The sequence below is a fragment of the Eptatretus burgeri genome, chromosome 3 (genome assembly GCF_056783735.1).
Source record: "Eptatretus burgeri isolate ZD-2024b chromosome 3, Ebu_testis_v1, whole genome shotgun sequence".
Taxonomy (NCBI): domain Eukaryota; kingdom Metazoa; phylum Chordata; class Myxini; order Myxiniformes; family Myxinidae; genus Eptatretus; species Eptatretus burgeri.
In genome coordinates, this window is record NC_140963.1 from 40,866,569 (window position 1) to 40,878,360 (window position 11,792).

The 11,792-nt window shown below is 40.6% G+C and overlaps 1 protein-coding gene across 4 annotated transcripts in view; it reads left to right on the plus strand.

The window, feature by feature from the left end:
* UBE2T (ubiquitin conjugating enzyme E2 T) overlaps positions 1 to 10,291 on the plus strand; it is an 80,340-nt gene extending 70,049 nt beyond the window's left edge. For 3 of the 4 annotated variants that reach the window (XM_085873058.1, XM_085873059.1, XM_085873060.1), the window contains exons 4-7: positions 548 to 653; positions 5,520 to 5,618; positions 6,323 to 6,406; positions 9,715 to 10,291. In XM_085873058.1, coding sequence (XP_085729184.1) covers positions 548 to 653; positions 5,520 to 5,618; positions 6,323 to 6,406; positions 9,715 to 9,810 — 385 coding nt within the window. In that variant the 3' untranslated portion in view covers positions 9,811 to 10,291. The remainder of the gene's footprint in view (positions 1 to 547; positions 654 to 5,519; positions 5,619 to 6,322; positions 6,407 to 9,714) is intronic. The other variant, XM_085873061.1, reaches the window with a different exon arrangement.
* The last annotated feature ends 1,501 nt before the right edge of the window (positions 10,292 to 11,792 follow it).

Genomic DNA, 11,792 nt, shown 5'->3' on the forward strand with positions numbered 1-11,792 from the left:
CTGAGCCCACTAAACTTTTATCTTTGGGGATATCTCAAAGACTACGTGTACAAGGATAACCCTCGAAGCATCGTTGAGCTTAAGCAGGTAATCTCAAATATGAAGTTAAGTCCATCCCACTTGCTGAATATTAGCGCAGAATCAACAACTTCACCTGTCGTGTTCAAATCTGTATTTGGCACAGAGGTGGACATCTAGATCGTGTGATCGACCGAGTGCCAAACTAAAGTCTTACAAGTTACATTTCTGATACGTGGTAGTTGGTACACCTCTGTCACACAAAATGTAGCACATATTCCTGGTTTATTTTTTTTAGGTAAGTCAGAATAAAAATGAATGTATTGTGGATTTTTTTATTTATTTTAATATGGGTTTTTGTTTTTGACACAACCTGCAAGAAAAAAAAATCAACATAAATATTTCATCTTGAATGCAGTGACATTACTTTTGACCTTGGAAGGCATTTGTGCTATTAACTCCTCAGTTTTGGTGTTGAGCAGATGTGCCATTATCATAAAGCATCTGTTGTGTCTGCACTCCTCTGCAGATACCCCTTTGAGCCACCGAAACTAAGGTTCCTCACCCCGATATATCACCCGAACATCGATACCGCTGGGAGGATTTGTTTGGACATTCTGAAGATGCCCCCGAAGGTATGTGCATCCGATACGTAGTTTTTATTTGTGAATCCAAATTGTTATCTGCGTCTCCGGTTTATATGTAGTCTCTTCAGTACCCGTTGTGCAATTGCTTAGCAATCAAATGGGTTGTAAAATTGTTTTTTCTAGCTTTGGAAGTGTTCTTTGGCGAAAGCGAGAGCGGGCACTGCTGGCCTTGAAAGGGTTAAATTTAGACGAGCTTGGCTGAGCTTCCTCGATCCCATGATATTTGAACTGACCTGCTCCAGATGGCCTCTGTTCGTCATAATAAATTTGTCATGGAGTTCCCTCCCTCTCATCTCACCCCCCTCCCCACCCACATAAAATCACAATTTTCCATCCCTCTATCCTCCTCTACATCCGTTACGTGAAAACAAAATATTGCATCATATGAGATGCACTTCGATCGCTTTGATTTGTCAAAACCTGATCATTGCTTTCTGTTGTACAGTACTTTTATCCCCCCCTCCCCAATCCCCGTCTCTTACCCACCCCCTCCTCTCCACCCCATTTGCAATAATCCTTGTCTCCTATTGTACTAAATAGCATTCTGTATAAAATTTTAAGTGATTTTGTAAAGGGGGGTGGGGAAACAAAATCAATCCAATATACAGCATGTAGCATAGAAACAACCGTTGACTTTTGACCTTGGCAGGCATTTTGTGTTATTACCTCCACCACCTCAGGTGGACGCAGGTTATCTTTTCACCCCTGCCTGTTTGTGTGTCTGCCTGCCTGTCTGTGAACAGGGTATCTCAAAAGGTTTTGGACAGATTTGGATGAAACTTGCTGGACAGGTTGGGTGTGTCACAAGGACAAATTTAATTGGTCTTGGTTAACATCCAAATCCAGATCTGGATATGAGTTGTTTAATTTTTAAAGTGATTCTTCACCGTTGAAAAATGGCACCAAAAACGATGTATAACAGAATATCTCAAAAAGTTATGGATGGATTATGACAAAACTTGGTGGATGAGTTGGTTAGATGACGAGAGGAGGAGAAGGAGGAGGAGATTGGGACCATATTCTGTGCAGAGCTTTGGTGCTGCCTGAGCAGTCTCCTTGGCTATTGGGCGCAATCCTGGACGTGTCGCCACTCCGACACAGTATACCAGCATGCTGGCACTCATTTTGCCGGATTCGGAAGGATGACAGGTCGAGTGAACCCCACCTGGTATTAATTCAACAGCTGAGCGGGATTTAAACTCGGGACCCTAGGATCCAAAGCCTGCCACCCTAATTAAGCCAACACCAGGCATAGATGACGAGAACAAGCTGATTCGATGCAGATCCAGCCGAACAGTGGGATACAAAATGTAAACTGTTCAGGCTGTTGGAGGTATGCGCTCTACCGAGTGGTGTTCTCGTTAACTCATGAGTTTGGGTGTTGACCAGATGTGCCATTATCATAAAGCATCTGTTGTGTCTGCGCTGCTCTGCAGATATCCCCTTTGAGCCACCGCAACTAAGGTTCCTCACTCCGATATATCAACCGAACATCAACACCGCTGGGAGGATTTGTTTGGACAACAGTTACTAATGAGAGTAGATATAAACCGGAGGCGCAGCTAAAATTTTGGATTAATTAATAAAAACGACAAAAATAAACGATGAGAAGATTGACGTGTTCATATTGGGAGACGATCACATGGAAGTAATGCAAAGTTTTATCTTCCTGGGTTCTGAGATTGAAGAGTTTGGAGAATGTGGAGGAGAAATGAATCGATGGTTAGCATTGGGAAGAACAGCAATGTTGGGATTGACATAGATCTGGAAAGACAATGATGCGACACAAACCATGAGGAGGCTGGTGAATAATCTGGTATTTCCGGTTGCAATGCTTGGATGCGAGTCGTGAACAGTGAAAAATAAATAAAGGAAGAAAATTGACAGTTTTGAAATGTGGTGTTGGAGGCGAATGTTAAACATTCCATGTTAAACTGCAAGAAGAACAAACAAATGAGTGCTTGAAGGCATTGGTCCACCATGTACCCGAGAAGCACTGATGTTAAAACGGACACATCACGCGTGCAGAAAACGAAAACCTGGAGAAATCAACCGTCTTGGGTATGGTTAAGGGAACAAGAGGAAGAGGGTGACCTTGTACTGTATGTATCTGATGGATGTGATGAAAGCTGCAACCAGGCTGTCTCTGCCAGAGTTTCGGGAAGCAAAGGAGGACAGGGATGTTTGGGAAAAATCAAATCGTGAATTCTCACCACAAGTCAGACATGATTTGACTGAACTCGATAAGTGTGAAAACGTAGTATAAAGGAAGATGTACAGGAATAAAATTACCCCCGTGCGGGAGTGACGGTCATCTCTGCGAGAAAATATATAGCCTCCTGAAGGTAGGGCAGTTTTTGCAAACTTTGAAGTCACGTGACGCGAAAGCGAATATCGAAAATCCGGCCTGACAAAATTTAGATATTGTCCCATAGATTTATATGCCACAATCAAATTCAAGATCGCTTGAGAGATGTAGGAGGAGATAGATTTTGAAAATCGTCATTTTCGCATTTTTTGCCAACTTTGAAGTCACGTGACACGAAAACGAAAGCGAATATCGAAAATCCGTCCTGACAAAATTTAGATATTGTCCTATAGATTTATATGCCACAATAAAATTCAAGATTGCTTGAGAAATGTAGGAGGAGATAGAATTTGAAAATCGTCATTTTCGCAACGGAAGGACGGATCGAAGGACATCTACACCCATATTATTAGGTCATGCTCGAAGAGATGATCCAAAAAGGGGAAGAGGAACCGAGGAAACTGCAACCATTAGAGCGCGACACGTGCATGAACGAGTTTTTGGAACATGAAGGTTGGTAATTAATGTGAATATGTGCAGACTCAATCACAGCTTCACAGCTGTTCCGCCTCTCGGGTGGAGGAGAGATGGGTTTTGGGAGGTATCTCATGAAATCTGGCCTGGCTGTAAAAAACCCCCTGCAGATGGTTGTTGGCTTTTACACCCATAGCCGAGGCTGGCGAGACACTCTCCGAAGTGGTTCAGTGTCATGATCACAGTCAATGTCTCATAGCAAAGGGAAAAACAATCTGTGCACGTCTCCAATGATGTTAATAGGATATGAATCCTCAATGTGTGTGTCTGTGTCTGCGTCTGTCTTGCCTTGTTTCTTTTGGGGTTGAAAAACGAGTTGCTCAATGTTTCCTTTTTACCATTGCGTTATCAAGCCAGGCCTTTGTTGAGACTGCAGGCAGGCAGAAGTTTAGGATAGACATCTGCTGGTGGGGATATAATGGCAACCACCAGAGGTGTGACTCGACGCGAGGACCATGAAAAAGTGTGGGATAAAGTATATTGCTTTCAACGAAGCGCACACCTGCGCAGTACATGGAGTTCTGAGAGTGACTTTCAATACAATCCGTTACAGTTTACTGATTACGTCAGGTCCTAGTTACCTGGTTATGGTACTCCCTGACAGTAAATCAAGTTAGTAACGTAATAGATTTCATGAATAGGTTTTGCTGTTGTTTTTTTTTTCTGCTTTTTTTATTTTTATTTTTATTTTTAAAGGGTAATTAAAAATATATATCAGACTGAAGCATGTGTAACGTGAATCGTGAGCCTCACGGTGATAGAACTGAGATGTTTGTGGTCTTCATTCTAACATACCTGAGCTTAAACACTCCATGAAAAAATATAAAACAAACACTCCACATGCTTGTTTTATTAGCTCGCATGTTTGAAGAACAGAGAGCTATAGCGATACCCCGGCGTGAGCGTCAGCGTTAAAATGTCAAAGTTATTAAGAAGCTTGCCATTCATTTAATATGTGTACTCGGATGCTGATATTTGGCATAGAGGTTCCTTTGGGGTATACTATTGGTGTAGTGAAGTTGAAATTAACAAATGATTTAAAAAAAATTTTTTATTTCAACCTAAGATGGTGTCAAAGCCACCCAATGCTCGCCTGTTTCTACTAGACGCTTGCCATTCATTTAATATGTGTACTAGTTTACTGATATACAATATACAAATACATATATTGCTTTAAAATTATTTGGATCAGACTTCATTGCAATGCTTTATAAAAAAATATTATTAGACTAGTCTTTTAAAAACGATAAATGTATAAACAGGCGAGCATTGGGTAGCTTTGACACCAACTCTCTGGTTATAGAACTGGAACGATAGCAGAGAGATATGGGCACTCACCTCTGAGCTGTCTCGTGTGGTTTGAATCCTGGTCCAGCTAATAAACCATCATCCTGGTGTTTCGTACGCATGGCGAAGCAACAAAGTGTCTGCTGTCCATCGCGTAGACTTTAAACTGGGCGTCACGTCTTCCAGCACTGGTCAGTGGACGTTAACGATCCCACGGTGTCCTTTGCGAAGAGTCGGCAAGTTATCGCCCACACCTTGACCAAATCACAACTTCCTGTCATCTTGAAGTCGAACGTCAGGCCGAGCCAACCTGGTCGTGAAAGACTTGGGTTAAAAAAATTGAATTGTCTGATTCCATAAGTTTCATTGGTTTGGGTATTCGTAGTAGTGGGATACAGTACTCATTGTTGTTTTAAAAAAAAAAAAAAATATATATATATATATATATATATATATATATATATATATATATATATATATATATATATATATATATATATATGTAATGCCATTTCTTCCAGTATGTTCTGGAATCAGTACCTCCGCATGAGTCTCTTCATCCAAATGCACAGCTCACTGCCACAACGTGCAATAGATCATTTCACGTCTTACAATGGATTGCATGGATTTTCCAACACAACCTCTACTCAATGTAAATGCCAGCCATCGTGTAAAGGTGGAGAGTATGAAAGAAACAGGTGCGAGTGTCGTGCATTTTCCTCCAGGGTGCATGGAGACCGGCCCTGAACATCTCTACGGTCCTGTCATCCATCCAACTCCTCATGGCTGAACCAAACCCCGACGACCCTTTGATGACTGAAATTGTAAGATATTCTTACTCACTGGAGACCGGGTAACACTTTGTAACGTGCTTGAGCTTTGCACAGGGCAGATAATTGCGATGAAACCTTTTCTTTGTTTTTTTTTAAACTTCACTCTCAGATTAGACGAGAGATGGAACACAAACGAACCGATCGTGGAGTGTATGGCTACATCCAACATCACTCGATTGGTTAAATACGATTTGACGTGAATAACCGTGAATCGGAATGTATTGCTTTGGAGGTCTCGTCTCGTCAAATGCCGTTTCACAAAAATGATTGCCCTTCACTGTATCTCTTGATCTCTTTGTACTTGGCATCACTGACGGCCCCACCCAATCGGTTTCAACCACAATCCATTTATCTTTCTCCCTGTCTCTGCAATTGCATTTCCTGCATGAGAAGCTCTGATCTGTGTTTATTGCATACGTGCATTGGCATTTTGCAGCCTCAGCCGTCTGATTGCTATTTTTCCAAAAAAAAAAAATGTGTGGAACAATTAATTTCTCAAAGCATTCATCTCTGCACGCATTCGATCATCGCAGGTGACAATAATTATGGGATTGCAAATTTATTTTCTGATGGTTGTATCATTTTGCTGCCGTATAAGTAATCAGTACTTCGTTGAATTGTCGATTCGTTGTGCCGGCAGCCCAATGCGTGTGTACTTTATGAGGTGTGCTAATGACTCTGCTCCCCTCGTACAGTCTGCAGAATACAAGTACAACAGGGAAGTGTTCTTTGACAAAGCACGGATGCTGACCAAGAAGCACGCTGTGGATGAAATCAAGGTCAGAACGGTTCATTTGTGATATTTAGATGTGAGGTCAGAACAGTTCTTGGCTTTTGATTTTCTTTTTATTCCTATTTCTTTTTCTTTTAAATGCATAAGCAATTGTCTTCACTGGTGCAATTCCTTTGTACTTCTGACCTATAACCCCTTAATCCCATTCTCACAAGTTTTGATTTGTCCATCCTGTCCCTTTTGAGCTGTGAATGAACCCTGACATCCCTACCACTCCCTCGATCCCTGACCTCATCTGAGCCCAACCCTCCTTACAGCTTTTGGCGGTCGTCTGTCGTCGTCGTCGTCGTCGTCGTCGTCGTCCTCTCTCTGTCTCTGTCTCTGTCTCTCCCTTTCTTCTCCCTTGAAAGATTCACACCCAGTTGCTTTACATTTTTGTCACAGGGGTTTGGCGTACCTCTCGACATTTTGTTGAGAAAATTCGTTTTCCCAATGTAGTTTCATTTTCCTTGACAACGTATAGCTCGAGAGACATAGGCCCGAACCCTGAATGTGATGTGAAATTAATTTTGAAATTGAAGTTTATCATTTGTCCACAAAAAAAATGGAAAATTGCACTGTTAAACAAAGCTCACAATCTTGGGATAAAATATTGTATAACTAATTTCCAAATGCAATTAAAGCCAGGCTGAACAGTTTGTATCCCACTGAGAGGCTGAATCTGAATCTGGATCCAGACCTTAACCAAAATCCAGACCTGAATAGGCTCGTTCTTGTCACCGACCCAACTCATCCACCATGTTTTGTTATAACTCGTCCACAACCTTTTGAGATAACATACGATGTATCGTTTTTAGCCCCATCACTCGGTGAAGAATCGCTTAAAAAAATTATAAGTTCTGCATCCGGATCTTCACCAAAATTGAATCGATTCTTCCTTGTCACACACCCAACATGTCCACCAAGCTTTGTTCGAATCTCTCCACAACCTTTTGAGAATATAGTGATATATATATATATATATATATATATATATATATATATATATATATATATATATATATATATATATATATATATATATATATATATATCCTTTTTGACCCTATCTCTCAATGGTGAAGAATCACTTGAAAATTTTTCATCTCTGCCCAAAATCTAATAAATTCATCTTTGTCAGACACCCAACTTGTACTCCAAATTTCGGCTGAATGCATCTACAACTTTTTGAGATATCCTGCTCAGACAATGGTGAAAACAACCTCCACCCACCTTTAATGGCGGAGGTAATAATAAATGACAAAAACCACATCAAACTATAAAAATTTGCACAGAGAGAACTATTCAACAGACAACTACAGTATCAACTTGAGGGCACTCGGTAAAGCGCATACCTCCACCACGTAATTACTGATCCATGAGAACATATCGGGCCCAATACATTTTTGAAATATCATGCCATACAGTACGATATCCTATTTGGCCCTATCTCTCAATGGTGAAGAATCACTTCGAAAAATTAAATAATTCTCGTATCCAGATCCGGATTCAGATCTTCCCCTCAATCGAATCAATTCTTCCTTCTCACATAGCCAACATATCCACCAAGTTTCGTCCGAATCTGTCGACAACTTTTTGAGATATCGTGTTGTATATCATTTTTGGCCCTTTCTCTCAATGGTGAAGAATCGTTAAAAAAAATTATAATATCCACATCTTCACCAAAATCGAATCGGTTTGTTCTTGTTACACACCAAACCTGCCCACAAAATTTCATCCGAATCCGTCTACAACTTTTTGAGATGTCCTGCACACAAACAAACAGACAGACAGACAAGCCAGTAGGTGGCGATGGGTCGTCGAGCATGGAAACTATCAGATATAGAGCAAAATGGATGTCAGATAGAGGATAGGGAATCACCTTGAGATTATGCATATCAAATCTCATCCAGTTCCATCGACTGATAACTACTCGGTATCCATTTGAATGAAAAGTACCGAAAATGCGGTTTGAAATCTGAAATCCCCAGCGTTCGAGGGGGTGCTGTGGGTGAACAAAGATCTAAATGGAAAATCCGGCTCGATCGTTTGTGCACAATGTATTCCAGACAATTAGTGTGAATTTTCATGACCATCCGACCATAACCCGAGGAGGAGTTCCATTTGGCGCGAAGGCACCTCCAGCTCTCGCATATTATCGATTTTTGTACTAATTGACCTTTGACCCCTGACCTAAGCGAAATTGGTCAATATGTCCTGCGGCAAAGTTGTAGTACTCATTGAGTACCATGAACCTGCAAAGTTTCATTCGTATCGATGCACTCACCTGGTCGCTAGGGGGCCTTCAATTTTCGCCAATTTTTGTGCGTACCTTAATTGTCGCTGCTGGTAAAGTATTCCATATATCACAAAAACCGAAATATATTTGATAGAGCATCACCTGTAGATCATTTGTGCCAAATTTCATAACCCTTCGTGGGATAATGGCTTTCGGAATTGATTTCGCGTGAACGGTACCGATTTTGAAGATTTTTCGGTTGTTGCTGGGTAACCAAAGCATGCCAAGCAACCATCACAATTTCCAAAGCACGAGGTCAGAAGATGTACCTACCACCCAAGTTTGGTCAAAATCCGCCGACGTTTACTACCAATTATGCTGATGACAAACGAACAAACATCCAAACAAACAGACAGAATTACTGACAATAAGGGTCACCTATTTCGGCGACCCAACAAAATGGGTGAAAACATAACCTCCTTCACCTTCGGTGGCGGAGGTAATAAAAAGACATGAATGAAAACAGGCATTTAAACTGAAAATTTGGATGTTGGTAGAATTCACGATACCACATACAGTAACAAATAAAAATAAGGTTATTGTCTTAAAGCCTTCCACTCCTCACCCAACCTAACCCACAATAATTAAGTACGGGAGGATAAAAAATAAATTATTGGTCACGATAATAATTAAGTCCCAAGGCGTCCTTTGTGAAGAGTAAGTGAGTTATGGCCAAATTATTGCCTTAACCATAGTCAAACGTCAGGCTTAGTCAGCCAGTTGGTGAAAGATTTGGGTAAGCTCCCCCCAGCCATCCCCACAGGAATATGGGAATAATTGTAGCCGTTAAAGAAAAAGAATAATAATATTGTTTTGAGTGGTCAACCCTCAGTTTTGAGTTTTGGAAACGATGTCATCGGCAAAGAGAGAAGTTACTCCTTTCAGCATTAATGCCTTGAACACCTATAAGCTCGTCTGAATCTCATGAGTATATATTGTGCAAGTTTGTGAAATCCTTTGAAACTCGTCAATGCTCAACTGAATCAGTTTGCCTTTTCATGCTGGGCTTTGTACAGGCCAAGCAAACCCCATCGACGCACGAATCACTGGCTGCTAGAACGAAACGGAGCAAAGAAATGCCGGCAGAGAACGCAAAGAAAGCATGTGATTAATGTGTCATTGATGTCAGTGGTGAAACCTTGGTGGTCGTGCTGAAGCTGTTTGCAGTGTTTCACTTCTGTGTACAATGCATCGTTCAAGGACAAGTGCCATATAACGTAGACACACTAGAATTTTCTCCCCATGCCCTCCCTCACTTCCCCTTTTTAAGTCTTTACTGGGGTCCCTTATCTTACAGCTCCTAAATATCTATGGTAATATTTAATTGCCTTAAATACATTCAGTTTGACAATTTGAAGTTTATCATTTATCCACAAAAAAAATGGAAAATTGCACTGTTAAACAAATTATTGTCAGGTTGTTATATCACTGTCGGTGCGTTCAACTCGGCACGGTTTGTGCAGATCTTCTCACCTTGTGACGAATGCAAGAGAAGCACTTGTTTGATTCTTCAATCTGAGACCAAGTTTTTGTTTGCTTCATTTGTTTTGTGAAGTCAATATATATGCACAAAATAAAGTTCTTTTTTTTTCATGCTTGTTTGTTTTATTTACGAGCAAATACAACCCGTCGCTTCGCTGACGGGTCAATAAAGTGGTTGTGGAGGGGGGGGTTGAGGGTGAAGGAGAGAGACGAGGCAAATGTACGATCGGAGGGGGATGGGGAGCTCAGAGGGATGTGGGGAGAGCGACACCTCACCAAACGTTGCTATTCACTGCGTGAGAGACAGACTGACACACACATATTGCCTTTTATTAGTATCGATATTTTACATAGACAGTTGGAAAATAATTAAATAAATGCCTGTTTTGTTTTGTTTTGTTTTGTTTCTGTTTGTTTTTCTTTTATAGGAGTGAAGCTCATGGAAGAGCAAGATCAGTCTGACAGTGGGACAAACATCAAGGGTGTGAATGAACAGGAGGGGAGGAAACACTAAAACTAGAGATGGCTGTCTTCTTTTTGGGTTCATTTTACCATTCAAATAGGATCACCTGTAATCTGGCCTAGTGCTTTGCAAGTATGAACTTGTATCGAGCCATGCATCCCCTCAATGTTAGTATTCCATGTATCCTCTGTTATCTTTCAACAAAAAATTAGGCCATTGTAGGCTACATCAAAGAACTTATACAGGAGGGGGCTATTTGGTCCATTTTACATCTGCCATTTCAACACCACATTAACCCAATCTGTCTGTTTATTGCTTTAATTTCAGTGGGGAATGAGAACAGTTGCATAGGCACAGGGACATCACCAGGGTGGTTTTTTTTTTCCACTTATTACCTCCACCACTGAAGGTGGACGGAGGTTATGTCATCTTGTTGTTTGGCCAAAATGTTGTTTTTTTTTGACACGTATGTTCATCGCTTCTGTTTGTCTGTCCACTCATCTTTAATTGCTTACAGGTCACAATTTTAAACCGATCTTCACCAAATGATGGAGTTGGTGGTCTCATAGAATCCTATTTGTTTTTGAGGTCAAAAGGTCATCATGGGCCAAAAGTCAACGCCTTTTTCAAATTTCTAAGATCCTCAATTTTCATCCGATTGACTTGCAATTTGAAGAGGATTTGCAGATCAGGTCGCTGAATTCAACGAACAACTATTTTTAAGGTCAAAATTTCTAAAATTGTCAATTTTTATCCGATTGACATGAAATTTGAACAGGATTTTCATATCAGCTCGCTGAATACAACCACCAATTCTTTTTGAGGTCAACAACTTAGGTGTGATTTCTAAAATCCTAAATTTTCATCCGATCGACTTGAAGAAATTTGACCAGGATTTGCATATGAGGTCAATTAATTCAACCACCCATTTATTTTTAAGGGCAACAGGTCAACATAGGCCGAATCTCTAAAATTGAGAGATGGGGCAAAAACTGACATGTATATATATATATATCATGTTATCTTAAAAAGTTGTGGACAAGTGGTGACAAAACTAGGTGGATGAGTTCATAAGGTGACAAGAACAAGCAGATTAGATTTTGGTTCAGATCCAGCCCATCAGTGGAATATAAAATGTAAACTGTTCAG